This window comes from Arvicanthis niloticus, chromosome 1 (assembly GCF_011762505.2).
Source record: "Arvicanthis niloticus isolate mArvNil1 chromosome 1, mArvNil1.pat.X, whole genome shotgun sequence".
Lineage (NCBI taxonomy): Eukaryota > Metazoa > Chordata > Mammalia > Rodentia > Muridae > Arvicanthis > Arvicanthis niloticus.
Window position 1 is genome coordinate 38,792,001 of NC_047658.1, and position 27,190 is coordinate 38,819,190.

The 27,190-nt window shown below is 44.1% G+C and overlaps 1 protein-coding gene across 4 annotated transcripts in view; it reads right to left on the reverse strand.

Annotated features, from left to right (window-relative positions):
* Lrrk1 (leucine rich repeat kinase 1) overlaps window positions 1–27,190 on the reverse strand; it is a 135,562-nt gene that overhangs the window by 56,309 nt on the left and 52,063 nt on the right. For all 4 annotated transcript variants that reach the window (XM_076935476.1, XM_076935471.1, XM_076935480.1 and 1 more), the window contains 3 exons: window positions 20,616–20,787; window positions 19,755–19,934; window positions 18,693–18,841 (listed from right to left, as the gene is read on the reverse strand). In XM_076935476.1, the coding sequence (XP_076791591.1) occupies window positions 18,693–18,841; window positions 19,755–19,934; window positions 20,616–20,787 (501 nt within the window). The remainder of the gene's footprint in view (window positions 1–18,692; window positions 18,842–19,754; window positions 19,935–20,615; window positions 20,788–27,190) is intronic.

Here is a 27,190-nt window from a genome sequence, read left to right on the forward strand (position 1 = left end):
AAAATCTAAAGTTTGCCAAGAGTTGAACGAGGACCCAATGGACCCCACAGACCTAGAGTCACCTGCTGTCAAAGCATCACCACCATGGCTGTCTCCCAGTTCTTTCCAAACACAAAATCATCTACTCCGGGGGTGAGGAGATGGCTCTCTGGTCAAGCACTTGCTGAGGGTGGCTCCCAATACTCATGTTGGGTGGCGCACAGTTGCCTGTAACTCCAGCTTCGAGGGGATCCTATGTTTCTGGCTCTGAGGGCACCTGTGCCCATTATCTGCACCCCCATACACATAATAAAACGTTCAAAAATAAAACCAAAATTCTTCACTCTTTACTGAACCATTTCTGAATGTTATATCATGGCACATGTCCTAGTTAGAGTCTCTATTGCTGTGATAAAACACCATGACCAAAGTGCCTTGGGGAGAAAGGGTTTATTTAGTCTACACTTCTGCGTCCCTGTTCATATAAGGAAGTCAAGACAGGAACTCAGGCAGGGCAGGAGCTCGGAGGCAGGAGCAGATGCAGAGGCTTCTTTCACAGTGATCCTTCTAGTAGAAGAAAACCAGCCACATAGAGGACTGTGGTGTGTACCACTAATCTCACTAGACCCAAAGGACGGGGGAATGCCATTGGTACTGCCAGTTCTTAAAGCTCTTTCTAGGGCCCTCCACCACACGTTTCTTCGAAACTTAAATCTGATCAATTTATGCCCAGAGAGAAGTGGCTGAAGTCTGAAGACACAATGACATACTTGGGAGACAGAGGAACACGCGGCACGATGCACGCAGGCAGGATGGGGCATACCGTAGACAAACATGGAAGCTTTCCACCTGGTCTTCAGTTACATTGGAAATTTGGGCTGACACGTTTTATTATTTTCCATGCACCGGGTAGGGTACCTAGAGCACCTAAGTGTTCACAGGGTGCCAGAAAGAGTAGATAAAGAACACCAGATGGCATTGATAGCTACGCACTTGACAGGAACAGGTTCAGTGAGCCTGCAGTGCTCTGTTGCTTGTTTGTGTTAGTCTAGGCAAAATTACCACAAACCAGGCTCCGAGGGAGCACAGCCAGGCATTGCATAACCCTGTCCCAGAGGGCTGAACCGAAAGATCAAAGGCAGCTGGCACCGACTGCTCAACAGCTCAGCCATCAGGCCTCAGGAACTGGCCGAACACAGATGGAAACTGTCCCGGTGTTTGTCTCTAAGCCTTTTAAATGCTGCCAAATGAGAGGAAGCACACAGGAAGCACCGCCCACGCCTGGAGGCAGAAAAGGATGGCATGGAGAGCTGTTTCCCCGAGGTGATGGTTGGGACTTGGGTTGTGAAGATGTCAGGTGGGAGGCTGGGGAGGTGGGAAGCTGGGGAGGTGGTCAGTGGGGAAAAGTGTTTACCGTCCAAGTCTGTGGACCGGAGTTTGATTCCCAGAATCCACGTTTAAGGTGGAAAGAGACAACTGCTAGGCCTCTCAGCAGGAAGTATTCTGGCCACACTGGGACACAAGCTCTCCTCTCCTTTTTACAATTCTCAGCCAGGAATCAAATGGCTCCCCCAAAGTTGTCTTCAGATTTTCATACATACATCACACAAACATTCCATACACACGCCATCGCGCACGCACACACACACACCTTTGTACAGACAGATGACAGACGGGTACACGTTAGTAACAGTAAGATTAAAAGCTTATTTTTATAAAGAACTAAAAGGGTTGTGTATGTATGTTGGGCCATGGGCAGACAGTGTTGTAGAGAAAGCTCTTCTGGTCTGGGGATGAAGGCTGCAATCCAGACATATTGTCTGTCTTGCATATTCTAGAAGCCATTGGCCACATAGGTATCACCTTCCTCCACCCCCAAATATTTTTCACTATATTTTATTTATTTTGTGTGTGTTTGTGTACATCTGTGTGAACATGCACACCACAGCACACACATGGAGATCAGAGGACAACTTGAAGGGATTAGTTCTCTCCTTCTGCCATGTGGGCCCTAAGGATGGAACTCAAGGTTTCAGGCTCAGAGGTGAGCACCTTCACCTACTGAGCCACCTTCTCTCACCTGGCTGAACTTGACTTTTATTCTTATGTCACTGTAACTCTATTGGCTAAAGGAAAAAAAATATTCAAAGGAGATTTGAATCTCCTTTGGATTCTCCAATGGCTTTAGCTTAGCTTTAAAACTCCATTGAGAGTGGCTAAAGAACAGGTCCAAAAGAGACATGGAAAAGGATCATTGGCTCAGAGACTGGCCTGGTAGGGTCCCAAGCCGTGGGTCAGGTGGTGAGCCTGGTAGAGTGGAGCCCTTGTTTCTTATCAGGACTCTGCTCACCCTCAGGTCAGAATTCATAGATCTGCCTCCCTGATTCCCAATCTACTCTTCATGTCAGTTCTGTCTACTGGGCTCACAGTTAAGTCAGAACCATCACCCCTACAGACTATAAACCCCTTGATGGGACAGACCACTGTTCAGTGCAGTGGGACACAACACACTGAGAGAGGCAGTCAACAGATGTTTGTTCAGTTATGACACACGTGTTAAAATGGAGAAACACACAGAATACTCTAGAGTTGTATGTTGGCCCTTGACCCACGGCAACCCCCAAACTTTCTTTGTTCAGCAGATGTTCTCAGATTATGTCTGAAGCTGGCTTCTCTTCAATTTGGGGCTTCCGAGTGGTGAGAGGAACATCTATGTTCATCTAAAGCTACCTATGCTGCTGTCCCTGCTTAGAATTAGTTTGAATTGTCACAGGACTTTGAGTTTAGCATGCCATACTCTCAGTCATATGTGTGCTAATTTTTATAGAAATGTGGGGTTTTTGCAACTATGTCTACCTAGATAGGTGCCTACTCTTGCTAACGATATCTAGTCCATTCTTCATCAGGAGGAATGAACAAATGAATCTTCCAGAGGGTTTTATTTTTGCAGTATTGTATAGAATTAAAGATGGAGTACTGTCTGCTCTCTAGCTACTCTCTCAAGTTATTTTGTCTATTTCCCAATATCTCTGTTTTTTTTTTTTTTGTTTGTTTCTCCATCTGTTTTCTTGGTGTGTAACTCTTTTAATCTCAAACTTTTTAATCTCAAAAAGTTCTAGCTTCTTTTCCAAGTGGCAATCAGAGGCTAGAAAAAACCATCACAGGATTCTAATCAGTCAGGCAAAGCCAGAAGGTTATGTGGTTCAGATCTGGAACAGCCTTGCAGTCTAGTGGTAAAGGCCTTGTCTCCAGTGTGTTACTGGGGAAGGCTCCAGAAGGAGAAAGTGGGACTTGGTGGGAAGTCTTCTGGTCCTCAGGGGCACACCCTTAAAGGAAAATATCTGGACTCAGTCTCTTCTCTTCTGGTCTCTTTCTTTCAATTCCCAGCCAGGAATCAAATGGGCCCCTTGCTGCATATTCTCACCCTGGTGCCAAGCAACAGGCCCAAGGTGGTGAGGCCAACTGATCATGGCCTGAAACCTCTGAAACCTTGAGATAAAGAAAGCTTCCTTCCATATTACTTGACTTCTCTTGGGTATTCTGATACAGTAAAAGGAAGCTAACTAATGAGAAGGAGTCAAAACAGAGAGTCCAGGTCATTCCATTAACAGACACCAACAGTTAGGTTCCATCCATATGACACACATGATAGGAAGAGAGAACCAATCCTTTAACTTTCACATATGCTGTGGTGTGTGTGTGTGCGTGCATACTGAACTCTCACACACACATGCACGCACATGTGCATGTAGGAATGCATACACATGCACACACAGAATAAAAGACCAATAAAAGACCATAGATAACACCTTTGTGGAAATCAAAAGAAAGAAATGGATTCTTAAAAACCAAAGGGCACCTTCCAAGAGAGTAGATGAGAAAGCAAGATCAGTGGGAAATGAGGTGACCTAAAATTAGCCACCCAGTCAGAGAAGACTGGTGGTGTACAAGGAAGCCCAAGAAGGACTTGAGAATATCTATTTCAGAAAGCAGGGAAAGGAGAGATCAAGAGAGAAAGGAGGGGATTTTCCTAATCTTGAAAGGGGTTACTCAGTTAATTCAATGACTGAATGAAAGAAAAAAATGATATCAGTTCCAATGAAACATGTCTGCTAAAATATATTGTGAGTGTCAGACTTAATATTGCTTAGCTGCCAATCATATAAAGTAGAATAAACATTACCACAGAAACCAGATGATTGAAAAGTGTTAAATACAAAAATAACTTTCAAATCCAAGTTTAATGGTGTATTTAAAAATTCTACTCCAGTTATCTGTTCTTGTAAGGTATGTGGATGTTAATTCTAGGCCTGGACTCTATGAAGGAATCCCCAGAAACCTGGTAGGACATGCCTGGTTGTGTCTATGAGGATCTAAAGGATATCAGTGGATGTGGAGTATCTGCCCTCAACATGGGCAGGTGCCATTCCTTCAGCCAGGGACTGAGACAGAACTGAACAGCTGAAGTCATTTTCTTTGTTTTCTTCTGTCTGAGACATTCCCCTTGTCCTCATTGACAAAAGAAAATCACCTTGGAGGCTTTACAATAATGGTCCTCTAGGTTCTCAGGCCTTCCCATTAGTCTACCACTAGACATGTTATTAGCATCCATGGCCTCCATCTCAAAGAATCAAGGGGCTGTTAAGTCTCTACAGTTACACAAACCAACTCCCCTAGTAAGTTTCATCTCCTCAATCAGTCAGTCAGTCAATCAATCAATCAATCAATCAATCAATCACATGTCTGTCCATCTATCCATCCATCTATCCATTAATTAATTAATTAATCTATCTATCTATCTATCTATCTATCTATCTATCTATCTATCTATCATCTATCTATCATCTATATCCATCTAGCCTGTAAAATAACTTTTATTCACCAGATGTCTCAGAGGCTTAGTGCTGACTAAGCTCACCCTTTCTAGTTCTTTCTAAACTCTGGCTGGCTGGTTTAACACAGCAATCCTGGCTCAAACCCCTCTCTAAGCTGATTGATTTGATCTGCTTTCTCTCACCTTCTCATTGAATTGCTCTGCTTGCCTCAAACTAACTCTGGCAATTTGTTCTACTCTTCTGGCTCCTTCTTATTCTCTGGCTTCAACTGCCCCTGCTCACCTGCGTTGAACTGGTTAACTCAGGAACAAACTCAACTCCACTGCTCTGCACTCACTGAACTGAAATCCAGCTGACTGACTCTCTTTTCCTGCTTTTCTTTCCTGTGTTGTTCTTGTGAGAGTTGGACGCATCCTATCTCTGACTCTTCTGTCAAATCTTTCTCTGATTCATCACTTTGTCTGCCCTTCAATTAGCTATCACTTTCAAACATGGCTGTTTCCTTCTACAAACAATTTTACCTTAAAGGTGAGTACTCAGGTCATGTCTATATTCCAGTCAGAGGGATTAAATGTGTGCCTTATGTCTGCAATCCAGTTGAATCTCAGACCCAAATCTTTGGATGTGATCCCTTGTCAGAGCAGCCATGTTGCTGGATTAAAATTTCTCTACATATCCATTCATTTTTCATCTATGTTATTTACCCATTTATTTCACTGGCTGTGCTATCAGAGGAGCCCTGACTAATACAAGCAGAATTCAGACCTGCGTGTAGGTGAACAGTCCAGAGGTTGAGCTACCATCCAATGACAGCACTTCTCATGAGTTCCTTGCAGTGCCCGCAAAGTACTTTCAACCGACCATTTATAGCATCCCTGCAAAGCTGCTACAATCTGCACAGAAAGAACTCTGGGAGTGACCTAGTCCTATAACAGACTCAGGACTGTAGTTTGTATGCCCAGCATTCAATATTCTCTACCACACCTGCGTCCTTACAAGGCTACGGAAAAACCGAGAGCCATCCAAAGACACCTAAGACAGGTGGTGTGATAAAAGACAAATTATCACCATAAAAATTACAATGAAGTTAAATCTTTATGTCCTGACACAAGGCAAAAGAGATAACAGAAAAATCGATGGAAGTGTAGGTAAAAATGATAGTAGACCATGAAAGATGAACTATGCAAAGAACCATCGGGGGATTTACAAAGCTATATGTCATGGAATTGCAGGAGGCTACCAAAGGGCAGACGCCAGAGAATAAGTTCTATTTCACACAGGAACCTTCTCATCAACTGGTTAAACCTGGAGATATGAAGGGAAAGAAACTTGGAAAAGCACTCTTGCAACGTAACTCGTGCCTTTCCCGACTACATAGCTCACACCTATGATCACCTATGAGGATTAAACAGTGTCCAATTATTTGGACATTGAAACAACTCCCCTTTAAATAATGCAGGGTGAGGAGAGGAGAAGAAAAAAACCAACACACAGCAACAGTATAGAAACTTAGGACAACAAAAGCCTCTCAATGATTCCAGATCACACAGCTCTGATCCGTTATAAGAGGGGGGATAAGGCAACACCATAGTGCCCTGTGTTCCCTCAGCACAGAGGGAAAAGCAAAGTCAGGCAGGCTAGCATGAAAAACAGAGATGAAGGGAAAGTGAGAGTGTGACCAAGAAGGTCAAGGTAAGCATCTCTCAAAAACCAATGAAATTAATCATCATTGATGAGCTTAAAATTAGACATGCTCACTTTCTGGTGGGAGTCTGGCTCCAGGTGGAGTCAGGTGAGGAAGAAGTTAGCTCCTCAAACATGCTCAAAAGCTCATGGCTGGGGACATCATAGGATCCTCTATTGCTGGTTTGCCCCCGTGGAACTGCCTTCCAAACATTTAGGGTTACACCATAGGTCATCGTTACTCTTGGCCTTGGCCAGAGATGCCTTTTCCTGCAGTGGGCAGCTGGCAAAAGTTCTGAGGGTATGGGGTATCAAATGCTTAGCCCTAAATGGAACACCTATACCATCCCTCTCCAGAAGTTTAGGGCGTATAGTGAAAGAGGCAGAAGGTAAGGTAGGGGTGGAGACAGATGCTATGACATGCCGTCTTTTGGATACGACTCTGCATTTGCATCCATGACCTCACTAATGCTATGGCTTCCCATACGAGACCAGGTCAACAAGATCAAGGGTTCAGTGGGTTATAGTGGGGGGAGGCTCAGGGGAGGTGGAGGAGTCAGGGTGCATAAATATATGTGCATGAAATTGTTAAAGATGAATAAAAGATATTTAAAAAGAAACTAACACAGTATTTAATAACCAAGGAGTAAATATGGCAGTTAAAAAGCTGGTGTAAAAATCATTGTCTAAAATATGGGAGATTTTATTGTTAGCTACAGCTAACAAGCCCCTGACTGCACTGAAAATACAAGACTTATTTATCAAAAGAAAAATTGCCCAACGTGACACAATAAAAGTAAGTGGGAAATGATGCATCCAAGGGAAATAATTAAAGAACCATTCCCACAAGTTCCTAATTCAATATAAATTGTTCTCAAGTAAAAAGTTTAAAGAACAAACAGTCCCCATGTTGTGTAAATGAATCCTTGCTACAGCTGCTCACTTTATTTTATGAGTCAGAACCAGGAATTCTCTAAGAGCCATTAAAATTCCAGGTCAATTGCATGTGTGTTCATGGATGTAAAAACTGCCATAACATCTTTAAAAATAGACTGCAATTAAACCAAACTCAAATATTTTAGTCCTAGGGCCGATTAATGTCTCTCCAGAAAACCAGTACAGTGTTAACTCAGACCCTGCCAACCCCAGTTGGTTACAGAGGACAGGGATCACAGTTACTTCTTAAGTCAGATGAACAATAGTCACTTCTTGGGGAAGCCCGGCTCTGCCTTCATTAACTCTCTTGTTTTCCACCCTGATGATAGAACCCAGGCCTCTTGTATGACTGATACAGTCTACACTAAGCCCCTAAAGTTTTTAAAAAGTTACAGGGTCCCCCCAGTCAATAATGTTCTTTTTTTTACTTATACTATTTTAGTTATTCTTTTAAAATACAGGAAATTTATAAGAAATCACCCACCACTGCTTTGCTAACAGTTGAGAAAGAAAAAAAGGCCAGAAACAAAAAAAATCTGTGTGTAGTTACCAAAGATCTACAGCTTATTATTGTGAGACAACCCCCCCAAGGCTCCTCAATTTTTAAGTAAAAGCAAAAATTCTGCCCCACACTTATGTGATAGTTTAAAGCAGGATATTTTGCATAGGTACATTTAAGCTACAATATCACATAAACAGAAGGGACATTATTTGAAATTTAAAAATTCAACAGTCTATTTGTTTATGCAGCCAAGTATTCACCTATCCGTCCAATCATTCACCCATATATCCATCTGTCCTTCCGTCCATAAACCACCCCTACCCCCACCCATCTAACTATTCATCTAACCACCTATTCATCCACACATGCATCCAATGATCCATCCATCCATCTATCCATCCATCCATCCATCCATCCATCCATCCATCCATCTGCCCATCCATCCATCCATCCATCCATCCATCCATCCATCCATCCATCCTCCCATCCATCCATCCATCCATCCATCCATCCATCCATCCATCCTCCCATCCATCCATCCATCCATCCATCCATCCATCCATCCTCCCATCCATCCATCCATCCATCCATCCATCCATCCATCCATCCACCCATCCAACCATCCATCCATCCAACCATCTACTAATCCTATTCAGAATCTATATTGAATGGCAAAGATGGAGTGAGCAAAGGTGGTCAGGGATCCTGCTTTCAGGAAGCTTCTGTTGAGGTTGTGGTGTTGGCATCAAACAGGAATGTCATCCAAAGAGTCAACCCTAGATGTTTAATAGGTGGGTGACCTTGCTTTCAGTTGCTTTAAATTGGTTTTTCATACTTGCTACTAGGTTCGTGTATGTTCTCCTGTGGTGGTTCGCTGTCTTGGGTCTGCTCACGTGTGAATTCACTCCCTGTTTCTCTTGTTTGTGTCTAGTGGACTCTGTAACCAAGGTGACTGCAGAGGTGAAAGCACAGCCAGGCAATGTGGAGTCCCAGCCACGGGAGGTGACTCACAGACACTGTCTGGATTAAAGCCAACCCCAACTGATGAGAAGTGATCCGTCATAGAGAGTGATGACCTATTCTGGATTTAATTTTTTTTTTTTTTGTCGCTTTGCTTTTTGTTCCTGTGTTTTGTTGAGATGATGTCTCTCTCTGTTGTCTAGCTGTTCTGGAACTCCTGGGCTCAATTCTCCTCCCCCAGCCTCCCAATTAGGTGGGAATTCAGGTCCAACTTTCACCAGCTTTACTGTACATTAAAAATAGGTTCATTTAAAAATACCCTTTCTTATAAATAATTTTTGCTAATTAAATGCATTCATATTGTGTCCGATTATATATCTTCATATTTGGAGGTACACTTTTAACACTCAGAAACACCAACCATCTCCATGCTTCTTATAATCGATGAGTACTTCTAATATTTATGAGGTGGATAGTTCTGATGAGTGTCTCAAGCTTAGTTCTAGCTTGCCTGCAATCTGCTTGCACTATGATTAAACTAAGCTGCTGGACCACATCCCCACAGTCCCAAGACTACTGATGCTTCTGACTTGCTCTCTCATCCTTCCCTTCTGTGTTTTCCAGGTTTCCATGTAAGATCAAGGAACGGTTTTCTGCATGTCTGGTTCATCAATCATTTTCTCTGCTCTTAACTAAATATGAATAACAAACACAACTACTGCTTTATATCCAAGCTTCTTAAACTGTAGCTTGTTAGCCTATGTGGGGCCTTGAGCCCGAATGTGGGGACCTTCAGCAACGGTAAAAAGGCTTATGAATTGCAATAACTGAACGATAGCTCCAGATCGATGGTGTCTTGACCCTGAGCTGTTTCCAGCAGAACTCACTGCTGTGGTGTCATGTGACTTCATGGCAGTCTCAGATGGAAGTACACAGCACAGGTACTTCACACTGTGCCAGCATGCTAACACAGGTTCCAAAACCACTGCAGCCTGGACCTGGGCTATGGTATTAAGAGATGCAGTGCTTTTACTATATATGTAGATATTCTGTTCTTATATAAATGTAATGGTTTAATTAAGGAGAGCAAAAACTTCAAATAGTTTCCAGCTACCGTTTCTCATGTAAGTACAATAAGAATCCGTTTAGACTGTATTGTGCTAGAATGTTTGATTGCAGAAACTATAGTTTGATTTGATGACAAGTTTCATTAAAAAAAAAATCATCCAATGAGCTTCATCTGGGGATTATGATAGAATTTCTAGTACTTTCTGAGATGGCTCTAATCACAGTTCTGCCACCTCATACTACATATTTATGTGACGTGGTGGTTTTGGCACTGGGGTGTGTGTGTGTGTATGGTCAAAACATCAGCCACCTCTGAACAATACTGACAATGCTCTAAGTCCTGTAGCATCAGATTTTCAGCTGAGATTTAATTTTTTCTGTAAAAATAAGCATGCACAACTACCCCATTGGTATGCAGATTTTCTGCATAATCTCTGATAACTGGTAAATTATATATATGTCAAATAATTGTCTTTAAAATAAAATTCTTTATGATTTATTATCAGTAGATGTTTGGTTTGTATACCTGTTTTATACAACTATATATCTGTAACAATTTATTAGGCCAAAAGAGATTGCAATTCGTGAATTGAAAACTCTGCAAGAGGCCTTGCTCTGCAGGACAGCTCCAACTGTATCATGTTCGACAGGACATCTACTGAGAAGAGTCAGTCTGTGCAGACTAGAGAAAATTATACCTGTGAGGAACACATCCATCCTGCCTCATCCATGGGGAGATGTCCTGAGATCCCAGGGATGCTTGAACGATGGTTAATACCAAGCCCTAAATGTGCTATGCTCTTTCCTATATATCTGTGCCAATTATATGAGTTTAATTTGTATGTTGCACTTAGTAAGAGATCAACAACAAAAACTAATAATAGAATGATAGCAAAAAAGTTATCAACTGAAGTCAAGAGAACGGCGTCATTCTCTCAAAATGTGTTGGTGTGTATCTGAACGGCCAGCATTTCCTCTTTAGGTGCTTGGGATACTGTAAGCAATATAAGGACTATTTAAGCACAGCTCTGGGACACCCTGAGAGTCCATCTGGGAGCCGCGACAGTGGCTACGCGACTATTGGTCAGGTATAGACTCCAGCATGGAGGCACTGGACAGGGGGTGCTTCACATCCGGGTTGGAATGAGATGGATTGGAAGTCTAAGACTCCATCATGATACCTAGAGTGGCATACAATTTAAGACGTAAGAATAGTTTTATCTAGAACTTTGCATTTAATATTTTTGGACCAAAATTGACTGCATAATTGAAACCATGAGAAGCAGAGCCATTGGTAATGAGGGACCACTATAATGCAACAAGACCAGCAAGAGCAAAATGGACAGAAGATGCCTGACTTTGCTTTGTGACCTTCTGAGGGCAGCAGATAGATTTCTCATCCACTCACATGAGTAGGAGGTGAACAGGCCAGGCTGTGGAACCCAGGATCTTGACAGCACTGTCTCTACCCCTTTGGAGACTCACTAATCCTGAGACTTAAATCCAGGGAAACTAATTTCTGCCTCTGCCACAGGAAACCGAACTTTTAGACACTCACAGGTTCAAGGAACTAAGATGGCCACAAAGAATATATGAGTGTTCTCTACAATCCAATTACTTATAGTTCTTGAAGAAAATCCCTTGCAACATGTACAAGGCCTTACCTAGGAAGACAGTTCTCCCCCCAATGCCTTATCTATCCCTTAAAAAACAAAACAAAAGAAAACCTTTCAGCCTATGAGCAGGAGGTATAACCAGCTGGGGCAATTGGCACCTCTCACAGGCCACCAGAGGCAGAGACCTAGGCCTCCCTAGATGCCTCAGGCCCTTCCTCTGCTGTCAGAAAATAAAAACACTCACCCAGATCACACAGGTGAATACCTGCTTCAGCACAGACAACCTTCTGCTCAGCTCCAGCATGGAGACAGGCTGGTGGGTCACTATGCAAGCCAGGGCCAACCCAAAGATGAACGTGAATGGCAAGATCTAAATGGCCCTCTAGCTTTACTTAGTTGAGAGATCTGAAAGAGGAAATGATCTCCCCAGTGAGCCGTGTCAAAATAAATTTCAGTCTCTGTTGATGTCCAATCCTGCAAATGGCCCAGCAAGCCCTCTGGTCTGACACTCAATGTTGCACAAGGATGAACAGCTAAGGCTCCAGAAACCAGCTAAGCTTTTCCTGGTGTTTCTGACTTCTCTATTCTAGGTGTTAAAGCAACCTGGGTTTTTTTTTTTTTCCTCACAACAATAGAGCACACCACTGTCCAGCTGTCCACTGTGAACTTGGCTCTCAGTATGCAAGAATCTGGCAAGAATCTGGCAGTTTAAGATAGATACCAAGAATCAGGGAAATGGCTTTGCCAGGTCTGACTTAGCTTCACTTCTGTTGTCTGAAAAGTGTGTCTGAATAGATCTGATCACGTGTTTGGCTTCTGTGACCTTCCTTACTCAACAAGGTCCAAGGAGCCAGATGCTGTCTGTGGATAATAAGAGCTTCTTGGCAGTTCCTAGTCAGCTGGCAGAGGTGGACCCTGGCAGCCTCAGAACCGGCGCCTGCTCTGCCTGTGTTAGCTTCAGCTTCCAGAGGGGGACAGAAATGACATTAAAACCATGCCCACTACAGATGGGCATAGCAGTGAATGCTTGCGATCTCAGCACTTAGGAGGGAGAGACGGGATGATGAGGAAGGAGTTCAAGGCCATCCTCAACACGCAGCAAGCTCAAGGCCAGCCTGGGTTATACGAGAGCCTGCCCAAATATACCAGGAAAAAAAAATCCCCTAAGGATCACTGTGCAACCTTAGCACTCAGGATACTGAGTTGCAAGTTCAAGATGAGCTTGGGATACAGCTTGGGATACAGTGAGACCCTGTTTCCCAAAAGAAACCCCAAATCACACAAGCCAGTGCGGGAGGCAGGATCCACACACAAAACAAGGTGGCACACCCTAAAAATGTCACTGGAGGTACCCTGCATCACCTGTGTCCTTCTTGGTGACGGCTACCACATGAGAGTTACTGCTGTGAATGGCAACAAAGCCAAGGGTGTTTTCAGGCAGGGCATGAACTGCCCATGTGGCCAAACTGCTCTTTTAATACCTAGCATTTGCAGTTCAGTATTTGAAAGCAAAACAACAACCAACAATAACAGTCCCACAGGATACTCGGAAAGGTGTTGAGCTTACCTGGGCCTCCTGGGCTAACACCCTTATCTGTTCTTTGGGGGCAGCACAGAAGGGGTGTCCCCTTGTAGGTCTGAGATTACAAGACAGCCCAGTGCACCTAGTGCACTCCAGGGCCTTTGTCTTTGAGATTCAGTTGAATCACAAAAATAATACCTGATCTGCGGAAGTCCAGAGAGCTGGAATGAATTGGTCTGTGCTGTGATTTCATTTCCTCTACTGATGTGAGCTGAATTGCTCAGGAGAGGGAAATGCACTGTGGTCTTTTATTTGTCTTTTTATTAGCCTGCTGCTAGCCTTGGAGTGTGAGGCAGGAGACATCTTGCAGATGAGATCAGAGATGTCTGGCCCTCTCTGCTTCAACATTATACTAAGAAACCAAAGCACTGACTGTCAACATCTGGAACACACTGGAATCACCTGGGGGAGTTTCTAAAACTCCTGAGACCAGGCCCTGACCCTAAGATTTGGATTCATCAGTGTAGGGTATAGTTCAAAAGTGGAACGCTTAAGACCCCTGGGCATTGTAGCACATTGGAAAGTGAGACCCACTCATTGTCCTGAGACCTACATGACCTGCTTCAGGAACTGAGGTCTGGAGAAACTAAGTCTGCAGGAGATGCAGGCTCTGGTGAGCAGCAACAGTGTCTAGCTGCATGAGAGCTGATAACAGCGTCTTTGCACCTTCATGTTTTCACTCAGAAGACACACTGCATTCCCTGCGATGCAGGCTAATGTTGTGCTGCATGAACTGATTGGATAAGAAGGAGCAGAAAGCCAGCCAGTTACTGCATGGATGCAGGGCCAGAGGACCGGCATTTCCTTTTGCAGCATGAAGACGATGACGACGACAACAACAACAACAACAACAACAGCAACAACTAACCCTTTGAGCATGTGCTGTATGCCAGCTCCTGTGCTGAGCACACGGCTGCCCCACGGCGGGACTATACTAATCCCTGTTTTATAGTGGATAGTGCCAACAGTCTTATACAGAGGTAACGACATACAGAAGTCTGATTATCAGTCTTCCGTAGGAGCAAGGAAACCAGGGAGAGTAAGAGAAGGTGAAGCCTGGACAGCAATAAATGCAGTAACAGCTGCAGGAAGGGGGCTCTAGGCGAATGTGAAGCAGTGGGGGAGGGGAGACCCTTATTTCAAAACACACACTCAGATGAAATTAACACTGAATGCTGTTGCCAGAAGACCAGGAAATAAAGAACAGTCTCAGTGAACTAGGACTGGAGAGATGGCTCAGAGGACTGGAGCTTGACTGCCAGCATCCACGCTGGATAGCCCATAACCACCTCTACTCCAGCTTCAAAAAAGTCGGATGTCTCTGTTCTCTGTGCAGCTTCACTCTTATACACACACACACACACACACACACACACACACACACACACACACATCACACATACTATACTTACAATGCACACTACACACACACTACACACATACACACACACTACACATATAAACACACACAGGCACACACACACACTACACATATACACATGACACACACTTCATACACAAAATACACATATACTACACATACACAGACAAACACACAGACATACTACATACAGAGAGAGTTGAAGATTAATCTAAAAGAGAAGTCTCAACAAATCTTTTCAAGGTTAATGAAAATACAAGAGTGTGGTGTGGTCACATGGGGAGGCCACAGACTCCATTTCCAGGACCAAGACATCCATAGGACTAAAGTGGGCTGTCCTAGTCAGAGTTACTATTGCTGTGATAGAACACCATGACCAAATGTTGGGAAGGAAAAAATTTATGTGGCTTATACTTCCACATCACAGTCCATCAGTGAAGGAAGTCAGCGCAGGAACTCAAGCAGGGCAGAAACCTGGAGGCAGGAGCTGGTGCAGAAGCCATGGAGGGGTGCTGCTTACTGGCTTGCTCATCATGGCTTGCTCAGCCTGCTTTCTTATAGAAGTATCAACTCAGGGATGTCACCACCCACAGTGGGCTAGGCCCTCTCACATTAACGATTAATTAAGAAGATGCTCTAAAGGCCTGTCTGTTTACAGCCCAGGCTTATGGGGGCATCTTCTCAATTGAGGTTCTCTCCTCTAAGATGACTATAGGTTGTGTCAAACTGACATAAAACTAGCCAGGTTGACCCCTTGTCAACTTAACACGAACATATCACTGTTAAGCTGTAACCTTTCCTTCTTGTTCATCCCCAAGATCACACATTAATATCAACATCACAACATAAACATTCTGAAATTTAAGACTTCCATAGTCTTTAAAAATAAGAACAATTTAGAAAAAATCCAAGGTCTATAACTGTGGGCTCCTATAAAATAAAAAATAAGATAAGTGCTTTCTTACTTTAAGAGGGAAGAACCAGGGCCCAGTCACAATCTGAACAAAACCAAACCAAACTCCAGCTGTGTAAAAAACTCAGTGTCCAATGTCTGGGATCCACTCACAGTCTTAGTGGCTCCACCAAAGGGTCTGGGTCACTTCACTGGCTCTACCCTCTGCAGCACACATACACTCTCTGTGAAGCTCAGGCTGACTCCACTCCACCACTGCTGCTGTTCTTGGCAGCTGTCCCATGGTACTGGCATCTCTGAAATGCTGGGATCTCTTGCTGCAACTGGGCTTTGTTTTCATCAATAGCCTCGCCTGAGCTCTCTTTAAGAGTCCTGGCTCTGCTACCCAACGACAAGCCCAAGCTGCTCCTCATGACCCCTTCATGCCTTCAAAACCAGTACTACCTGGGTGACTTTTACACATGACTAACTATAGTTGCCAGCACAAGACACAAGTCTGGTTACCTCTAAAACACAGCTTCTGTGTGCTGCCTCTGAGGAAACACTGCCAAGATTTCACCTCAAGGATGCTGGTTTCTTTTTAATCACCACTAACTTCTCAGCCCCAGCTAACCAGCAAAAATAAAACTTGTTTTATCCAAGTGTCAACAATGGTTCTTATAAAACATCTACAAAGAAACAATGAAAAGTTTCTAAAATCATGGTGAGAAGCAAGAATGGTTACTGAGCAAACCTCAACAGAACAACAGAAACCTAAAATTATAGAACAACCCATCTGCAAATATAGATGTAAAAAGAATGTCCGTAGTTCGAATCCAGGCAAAGAAACAAACCAATTCAATTCAAGGTTGGCTCACAATTACCACCATCATTTAGTTAATCAATGAATTAAAGTGGAAAAGCTATAGCTTCACATGTGGTTTGACCACATGTAATTCAGTGACACTTTTAATGCAACATTAAGCAAATTTAATGCAACATTAAGCAAAAACCTACCTAAATACAAAAGGGCCTATTGTCAATAAACCCAAAGCCAGGGCTTATAAACCACTGACAACAAAGCCTTAAAGCCAGGGACATGGGAGAGGTGCCTGTCTGAATTATGATTGCCTAACTCTCAACAATTCTAGTGATGTGCAGACACAGACTAAACAGGTTATACAGACACACACCTTTTTTTTGAACCTGCTGTTGAACTATGCAGTTTGAAGGAACTCAGACTTAGAATTAATAAGGGAGGCTGGTAAGGGAATGGTTCAAAGACAAAAAAGACAAACATTTTCCCCACCAGGGTCATCAGGACAGAAAAGGAGGTAGGAGCTGCACAAATGTACATTCCATTCAAACAGTGCCAAAGCAATAAAAAAGATCACAAATCAACAAGAGTGATCCAAGACCTTTTGGGAGAAAACTAGAAATGTACACAAAGGCACATAAATGAGACGACCTGAGACCTGCAAGTGAAACTCAGGAAACCCATCTAAGACTTATGCAGAGGAGAGAGGTCAAGGTGTCCACCCAAGGAGGAGACAGGCTCTTCTGCCAGGACGGACATGTGAACAGAAATAAAGTCTTTATATGATACAACAAAATGGGGTGTCTGTGAGGATTGAATAGAGTATGTATAACTTTGGAAACAGCAAAGGATGAGGAAGGTTGTGTTCCTGGGTTATAAGGATTACCCAAGGCACCTATAATCAAACAGCAAGCCTTTGCCAGTGTTGGTTGCTGCATACGACTCAGTACTCAGAAACCCCAACACATACCAGTATCTATATGAAAATGTCGATGGTGACTTTTAGCCCAGAGGTGAGAAGAAGCTCCATTTTTATTTAGCTTATATTTGAGCCAGAGTCTCGCTATATAACTCAAGACAGTCCCAAACGGAAGAAGTGCCCATCCAAGTGGGAATTGTAGACAAGCTCACCACCACACCCAACTACTTTCCCCTGGAAATTATGCTGGATTAACTGGTTATCCACCTGGAGCGATGAAAGCCAGCCTCCCTCCCCTCGCATAACACATGGAGATGAGCAGCAGAAAGACAAAGCTTAAAATGTAAAAACTTAAATGGACAAAAATCCCGTAAGAGTCACTAGCAGAGTATTTATATAAAACCTGGAAGTCCCCCCTTCATACACCCCAGACCCCATAGAGCCAATAAAGGAGATGAACTTCAGTGACAGCATGTTCTCATGTCTGTGTCAGCACAAGAACAGGCGAAAGGAAAACGTTTGGAGAGAAACACAGAACTCACAAAGGTTCCACACCTCTAACACGCAAGAGATTTCCAACGTGAAAACGAAAAGCTAAAGCTTCGTGAAACAACCAACAAACGTCAGCAGGCAGCTCACATTATAGGGATGTAAATATTTTATGAACATGTGAAAAATTTTAATAGTACTATTAATAAAACATGGAAATGAAAACACTTGATAGCTGTGTTCCTTAGACAGGCTGGAGAAAAATGAGAAGGTTCTGGGTGGGATGTCTAGTACTGGGCAAGGTGTGGGCCAGAGGCTCAGACACTGCTGCTGCTGCCGCTGCTGCTGCAGTGACTCCACGGCAGCCTGCGTCAGGACCTTGGAGTGCAGATTAACAGAAGCAGACACATTCTAGCAAATGAGGCTGCATAACAAGAGGCAAATCCCAGAATTCCTAGCAAAACCAAGTGCATATCCACAAGAGAAGGGCTGAGACTACCTTGTCCCAAGTGCCTATTTGGAAGAACAAGTTACAGCAATGTTGACAGATGTTTTACAGAGCCAATGTAAATAGTATAGGTTTTTGCTTGTCCTATTGTTTTTATACAGGGCCCTGTGTATCTCAGGCTGACTCTGGGTTCTCTATGAGTTACACTGCACTCCTGATCTTTTCTTCTGCGCCCCAGTTGCTGGGATCACAGGCCCGCATCATCGTGCCCAGCTCCCTGTCTTGGTTCACAATGTTCTAACAGCTTTCCTTGTGGAAACATATGAAGGGATCCTTCCTAGCTCAGTAGATTACTTACCCCAGGAAGAGCAGACTCATGCGTTTCATTACAACCTTCCCCTCCACCCCATCCAGAGTTTTCACCTCTTAAAAATATACCCTACCTGCATAGCGTTAAGTCTTACTCAGTGTAAGGGAAAATTTAAAACACATATATGACCTACTTAACTGGTTTTGTAAATGTGTCAAAGAAAGCCTGGAGAAAGCCCCATCCAAAGCTGTGTTTCAGACCCTTCCCACACTCACGATTTTCCCAGGATAGCTGCTGGGCAGGGCACTGGCTTCGATAAAATACTTCCTGAGTAGATGTTTGCTTGGGTCAGGACTATCCAGTAGGATGTAGGAGCAGAAATAGGCTCCGTGCCGAAGTAGGAATATGGCAATGTCTTCATTCCCTGATGGGGCAAAGCACAGAGAGCTCAGGGCATGCAGATGTTCCAGTGGTCATTTCCACGGGGGCGGGATGTTTGGAGAGCAGGCCCTAGGTTACTTCCCTGATGCACCAAATTCCTGGCAGAGAGAGTTTATGGGATTTTGATCTTTAAGTGCTACACACGAGGACCCACTTGCCGTAGTGGGTCCCTGCCACCCAATGGGGGACTAGTAGGGAGGACCAGCTATTTTGAAAAAAGACACTAAAAACAGGACTGAGGGGACAGCCACATCAGTGAAGTGCTTGCTGAGTTGTACAGCTGTGTTCCATCCTCAGAACTCACATACAAAAGATACTGAGGGGTTGGAGAGATGGCTTCGGTGGTTAGGATCATTGGTTGCTCTTTCCGGGGGACCTGGGTTCAATTCCCAGCACCCACATGACAACTTACAACTGTCTGTAATTCCAGTTCTAGGGTATCCGACACCCTCACGCAGACATAGATGTAATGAAAACCGCAATCAAAGATCATAAAATAAAATAAGTTATTTTTAAAAAGATATTGAGCATGATGAAATAAGATTGTAATCTCAGAAACAGGGAGAGGAAGAGAGAAGAATCCATGAAGGTGGAGAGGCAGCCAACTGGGATGAATAGGGACTCTCCAGGCAAAATTGAGATACGCCATCTCTCTGTCTTAAAGAACAGTAGCTGAGGTTGACTTCTGGCCCTCCACACACGAGTGTGCACACACAGCTGCACACATGTGCATGCTGGACTCCCGCCCCCCGCCCCCCAACATACACAGGAGAAAGGAAAGAGTTGCAGAAGGTCCTTTTGTAGGCCACTGGAGAGTTAGGGGTGAGGGTAAAGCCAGAGTCCCACACTGGAAAGTGGGACCCTTTGCAGGCCAGGGTTGACTGTGTGGGACTTACCTGCCTTGATGGCTGCATACAGAGGCAATCGCACAATGACTGGGAACTCATTCTTCCTGACTGCGTAGTTCTCTGGGTCAGCCCCATGGGTCAGGACCAGCAGCTTCACAACCTCCAGATGCCCTTGCTGGCAAGCCAGGGCCAGCATCCAGTTCAGCAGCCGCTGGGGGGTACAGGGACCTGGATGGGGTGAGAGGACAGAAGAAAGTGTCTCTGAATCCTGCTGGTTGCTCCTCAGCCTCATCTTCCCATTGGCCATGAATAAAGCACAGCAGTTCTAGGTCTAAGTGAAAGCTCTGCTTCTACCGAGAAGATAGTGTTCTCTGGAGTCATCTCAGTGCGCACAGACACACCCACACAGAACCACTACATGATGTGACCCAGGACAGAAACAATAGGGCCTTTGGTTTCAAACTTATAAAAGAAATTCAAGGTATCAGTTATAGAATATTAAACCATGTGTAGCTTCTTCTTCAGCACATAGCCTTGACATCAAAGGTCCAACACCTAAATTTCATTCTCAAAGTGCCTCAACCTGTAGTAACAGTGACGCTTTGGACACTTGTTCCTTATTGCTAAGCCAATACTACAAGGACATTATAAGAGACTAGAACACCTCGAGTTCACCAGAAGCAACGGTATATCCATCCGATGGAGTATTATTTAGCCATAAAAAGAACAAGTTACTGAGTAGTGAAAAGACACAGAGTAACTTTTGATGAATATTGCTAGGTGAGAAAAACCCACCTGAGAAGATCACCTAAGGATGTAAAGTGTGAAGTGTGAAGTCCCAACTGTATTCCCGAAAAGGCGAAGCTAGAAGGGAGAGTGGTCACGGAGCTGACACACACAGAGGTTTACCTGGTAAGGACTCTAGCAGTTCACGGACTACTTCAGTGTGTCCAAAATGCGCTGCCACCACAGCTGGGTTGTCGTCAGTGGGCTCCAGCGGCAGCTCCACGTGCTTCTCAGTGAGCAGGAAGCGAACGGTCTCCAGATCCCCGTGGGCTGCTGAGATGCTTAGCAGCTGACCCTGGCCAAAGCAGGACAGGGTTCAGTGAGGCCAGCTCCGTAACATCAGGTGCTCCCCTGAGTCTCCGACAAGACTGCAGCTCAGCTGCCCAGACGACACCACCAGCCTGTGCTGCTTGTGTCAAGCTTGAACTGCGGACAGCCCACACTCAACTTCACACACTTGGAACAAAACCAGGAGACAGCCCACCACGAGCTCTGTATTAGTACACGTGGAAACAATGACTTTAACATACACAGGCATACTTTCCAACTCATACTAGGGTAGAAGCCCATACATAGACTGAAACAGCATGGCTATCTAGTCCAGGACACCACAGCTTAGCCGGAGCTGTGGTTGGCATGGCTGCCCTGCATTACAGAGATGATTGCACAATTGCGGTCCCAGGTGTCACTATCCCTGAATGTGGGCTATTTCCCCACCATTAGAAAGTTCAAAGGTCAAGCCAGACCACTACATGTTTGAGAATGTCCATTCAGGTTCAATAAAACTTTATTGGCATTTCCTCTTTCAGTTTACTTCTCTAATGTGGTTTAGACAACCTAACTTTCAAAAGGTGGAGGGTAAATGACTGCCAGGTGCTCAGCCCCAAATGGAACATCTTTATCCCTTCTTCAAGGCTCTGGGAACACAATGGAAGACATGCAGAAGGACTGTTAGAACCAGAGGACAAGAGGGAGTGCTGTAACACACTTCTGGACGTGACATAACCAATGAAATCACAAACCAACAGCAGCTTTGGTTACTGGCATATGACCTACATAAGATGGGGCCCATCAACATGTCATTATGGATGCGGGGGAGGTTCAGGATGCATCTCCCCCTTACCTGAGGACCTAGTGGTAGTTAAAGGGTTGCTACTTTGTTACAGACACTGGTAAGGAGCTCACACATGAGAAAAAACCCACAGTCACATTCAGGCAAGAGATTAAGCCCAATGGATACTAAGACATGACACTAGAGGCCTGTAGGGAAGGCAAAGAGGTCCAGTGGGAGTGGTGGGGTGGGAAGGAGTAGTGGGGTCAGAAAGGCCACAGCATATTATATATGTATGAAATTGTGAAGAGAAAAAAAATTAAAAGAGAAAACCTGTCCTTATCTACGTAAATGATTCTTTTGCCGTATGGCACTGTTCTCAACCAGCTGCTTCATGAAGATGAAGGCTGGATGAGCCCAGAGCCAGTGCTCAACTGCCATGTGACAATTCATGAACCTTAGAGAAGGAGACCGTACCAAGCACTCTGAGGATCATCTGTGGTGGTTTGAATGAGAATGGCCTCCATAGGCTCATAAATGTAAACACTGGGGAAGTGGCACTAATTGACAAGCATTAGGAGGTGTGGCCTTGCTGGAGTACGTGTGGCCTTGCTGGAGTAGGTGTGGCCTTGTTGGAAGAACTTTGTCATTGGGGGTGGGCTTTGAGGTTTTAGAAGCCCAAACTAGTTCCAGTATCTCATTCTTTTCTTGCTGCCTATGGATCTGAATGTAGAACTCTCAACAACTCCAGCACCTTGTCTGCCTGTAAGTTGCCATATTCCCCACCAAGATGAAAATGAACTAAAGCTCTGAAATTATAAGCAAGCTCCAGTTAAATGCTTTCCTTTATAAGACTCCATGGTCATAGCATTTCATCACAGCAATAGAAACCCTAAAACACCGCTCTGCAGGTTATTGATAACTGTGTGTGTGTGATGGTGGGGTTCCACACTCCAGAATCCAGGGACAAAGAAGCATCAGCAGGATTCTTGATTTGAGTTGCAAAGAAGAGAGTGATGGGATGGACACTGGTCTCTGCCTGAGTTCCGACTTCATTCCAGACACTCTGGCATTTAGAAGTCAGTGACAGGTAGGTAGCCTAGCAACTCACGGACCTGCATCCACCCAAGGATCAGCACGACTGTGGGAACACACGGCTGAGACATCAGTCCTTCCTACAACGTGGCTGCTCCCCATGATCTTGAGTGTGAGCGTGTGGGAGGAGGCAAATGGAAAACCAGACTGGAGTGAGTCCGTCGGTGCTTCTGTGCACATTTATGGAAGCCCTGTGTGTGTGAAGGGCTGGGCTGAGCATAAAGAATGTCAGGGGTGGTCTTTCTGGCCCTTCTGAATTTGTAGGTAAGTTCATGGTGGTGGTGGCGGTGGCGGTGGCGGTGGCGGTGGCGGTGGCGGTGGCGGTGTGTGTGTGCATAAAATAAGCAACAGAACAGTATAGAAAGCAGACGTCTCCCCAAAGTATGTCAGAGCAAGATGAGCAAGGGTCTCTGTGGGTGATGCTCTGGGGAGAGTGATGGATGTTCACCGAGCCCTGTCCAGTGTGTGGATGCTGCACCGAGTACTTCATTTGCACAGTCATATGGTATTCCCAGTATGGCCACGCAAGGGCTCTATTTCCATGCCAGGGATCTGAACGTGTGACCCTCGGTTAGGAGCTGCACAATTGACAGAGCTACCCCAGATCTGAACTGCGGCACAGAGCCACATTCTCTTCACTCCACCCAAGTCCTGCTGGGTAGGGTGGGACCCTTGGAGGAACATCCTGTAGATGGTGTGACCCCACTAGAGATGGTGTGTCTGACAACTGAGGGGGCTAAACTTGGTTAAATGTAACTGGAAAACAAAAACCCACCATTCCTCTGGCCAGGTGGGGCCCGGAAAGCCCAGCCATTCCTGGAAAACACTTGCATTACGGAGAAAAGCCACAAGTGATTGATTAACTGACTTCCAGGACTAAGAGCTGTCTAGACTCTTGTCCATCACAGGCTTAAAAGCCCCATTCTCAGGAGGTGATGGGTGATGTCACAGCTGGCCACAGCCAAGAGGGACCCAGAAGACAGGGAAGGCAGGAGCTGCCTTTCTGGCTGGAGACAACCTGGTAGCTCTGAAGTATTTAATTCAGTATAAAATAAAAGGCCAGCCTCCTCCTCTGCCCTCACCTCCCTCTATAAAGGAAAGTTTGCACATGGCCTTCTAAGGCATATTTTTCCATGTACACTCATAGGGAAGCTACACAAACACAAGTGTGCTTTTCATCTGTTTGTGTGTGTGCACACGGCTTCTTCAGAGGCGCTTCCTGGTGTGTGCTCGGGTGGAGGTTCAAGACTACTTGTATTTTCCTCTGTTGCTTTCCAACTTATCTTTTGAGACAAGGTCCCTCACAGAACCTAGAGTTCCCCATTTCTGCCAGACTGGCTGGCCAGTAAGTCCCTGAGATCCACCTGTCTCTGTCCCTCGTCCGGCACTGGGGTTGCAGGCCTACGTCCCCACACCTAGCTTTTTTTGTGGGTGCTGAGAATCTAAACTCAGGCCTTCCTGCTTATACAGCAAGCACTTTACCTGAGAGCTGTTTCTCTGACCTTCATCTTCACATCTTTTTACCAAGTGTATGCTATGCCCATAGGGAGGGCAGACTCATGCTCTCCCATGAACTGCCACCTACTCTCCCATGTGACTGGACCCCCAGGCAAACGGTCCCTACTTGGAGAAAAGAGGTCCCTGAAGGACATGCTGTTGACACTTGTCACTGCCCCACTGTGCCTCTCCTCACTCCTTTCTTCCTCTCTTCTTCCTGGCCTCCTCAGGGTGAGCACTGTGTCTCTGAGCCTTCTCTGCCATGTCGCCCTGAAAGCCACAGAGCTGGTTGGCAATGGGCAGAAGGCCAAGGAAGCACAAACCTAGAAAGAAGTGGACAGAAAAACCCTTTCACCATCTTAAGTTGTCCTTCTAGGATAACTTGAGTTTGTCACTGTAACCAAACCAAAGCTGTTCCCACGTATCCCCAACTGGTCTCTGCCCTGCCAGGAAGACCTGCTACCCTGACTGCAAAAATCATGAATTGATTCATTTGAACTAGTTTGTAAACATTACAAAGTATTATATTGTTCTCATTTAAAAAAACTTTAAAAAAACTGAAATAATTTGAGATTACAGAAGTCACAAAAGTAGAACAAAGATGACTTGACAACCCATCACCCAATTTACCCTGGGGGAGACATTTTTCATAACCGTCTATGGTTTCAAAACCAGTGATATGATGTCAGGACACTGCCCATGCTTAGGGCAGACTTGTTCCACATATGACTTCCTTGTCAAAAAAATCTGCCTCCTGCTGCCTCCTAGACACAGGTACTCTGTCACCTCCCTGCCAGCCACTAATCTTTTATACTTCTGTCATGCTGTGGATGACACACACCTGTCCTAGTGGAATAAACTGTGAGAGGTGGTGCCTCGTCAGAGGGCAGAGGTCACTAAGGACATGCCCTGGACGTGCGTCCAGTCACTGCTCTGCTGTGCCTCTCCCGCCCTCTTTTCCTGGATGCCCTGAGGTAAACAGTATGTAAGTATGTGTGTGTGTGTGTGTGTGTGTGTGTGTGTGTGTGTGTGACAGAGAGAGAGAGAGAGAGAGAGAGAGAGAGAGAGAGAGAGAGAAAGAGGGAATGTTTGTAAGTAGTTCTCTGTGTGTGAGTGTGAGTATACGTATATATGTGTGTGTGTGTGTGTGTGTGTGAAAGAGAGAGAGAGAGAGAATGTTTGTAAGTAGTTCTCTGTGTGTGAGTGTGAGTATACATATATATATATATATATATATGTGTGTGAATGTGAGCATGTGTAAGTGTATATGTATATGAGTGTGTGAGTGTGTGTTTGTGAGTGAATGTGTGTGTTTGTAAGTATGTCCATGTGTGTGAGTGAATGTGTGTGTTTATAAGTATGTCTGTGTGTGTCTGTGAGTGAATTTGTGTGTGAGTGAATGAGTGTGTGTGTGAGTGAATGTGTGTGTGTGAGTGTGTGTGTGAGTGAATGTGTGTGTGTCCCATTGAGTAGAGTAGGGCTGCTTGCCCTCTTCCAAGCTCTATCCTCAGAATGAATGTGATGCTAGGGATGCGGTTAGCAAACATTTCTCCTAGGCTGCATGTTTTCTTTCTAGCCTCTAAGCAGAGTGTTCATTCATTAGAGCATAACTGTCTAATTTTGGCAATATAAAGTTTATCAATTTTCCTTTTTTTCTAGATTTTTTTCTTTTCTGGACTTATTATGCAGACTATATCATCTGCAAATGGAGGATAGTTTTATTTTCCCTTCAGATCTATATATTTTATTAACTTCACCTCATTTCCCTAGTTTGAACATCATGTGGTTTACTAAATAATATATTGATTATAACTATTCTTTTTTATTTCAGAGGAGAGCATAAACACAGTTTCTTACTATTACAAATTATGCATAAAGATTGAAGATTTCTATCTTGGGCATCTAGTTCTTTATTATTAGTTAATAACTCCACCATTCACGTAATTCTCTTTGCTCTGAAGTTCACTTTGTCTGGTACCGACATAGTCACTGCTGCTTAATGCTCGAGTGGCCTGTATATTTTCATCTACTTACTTTCAGAACACATACACATTCACACACATATACATATTCACACAATCACACACATTTACGCATAATACAAACTCACACACTCACACACACACTCTCACACGCATGCACACACATATGTACACTCACACACACATGCACACTCACACACAACACACTTGCATATACATTCACACACTCAACACACTCACATATACACTCAAACACCCATACACACTCACACACCCATACACACTCACACACACTCATACACATATGCACATGCATTTACACTCACGTTGTATTTAATACACACACCATTGCATTTAAAAGTGAGTTTCTCATAGGCCATATCCATTTTGTATTCTTTTTTAAAACCCTACCTGTAAAATTCTGGAACTAAACTCACAGATTTAAATCATTTATATTTAATATAATTATTTGGATGTTAAATTTAAGTCTGCCATATAATTTTGTTTGCTTTGTTTACTCTCATTTTATTTTTTCCCTATGAGCAGCTTGATTTATTTTGAATTTCATTTTTCTTAGGTTATAATGTTTTAATGTTTATTTTTAGACAGTGACTCACTATGTAGCCCTGGTTGGTCTGGAACTCTCTATGTATACCTCTTTGTAAATTTGCCGCCTTTCTCCCAAGTGCTGAGATTAAAGGCAGGCACCACCATATTCCGTTATACGCAGTTTTGTAAATGGCTGCTTCAGGTATTGCATTATAGATATGCAACCTACAAAAATAAACTGATAAAATATTATTTTCAGTAATTTTTTTATCAGTTTAGATAGCATTAAAGTTTTACCTTTGTTAGGTAATTTCCTTGTCTTTAAAAATCCCCTCTCTTCCTATTAAGAGCTGTATTAAGCCATGCTACCCTGTCAAATACAACTTGAGGAATGAAGGATGAAGTCACGATCTATTTTGCGTGTCTGGGCTTTGTTCTCACCAGGCTGCAGTTTACCCCAGCAGCCCTGATCTGCATTTTCTGGTCTTAGGTGCTCCATCAGGGACACCTTCCAGATACTTGTT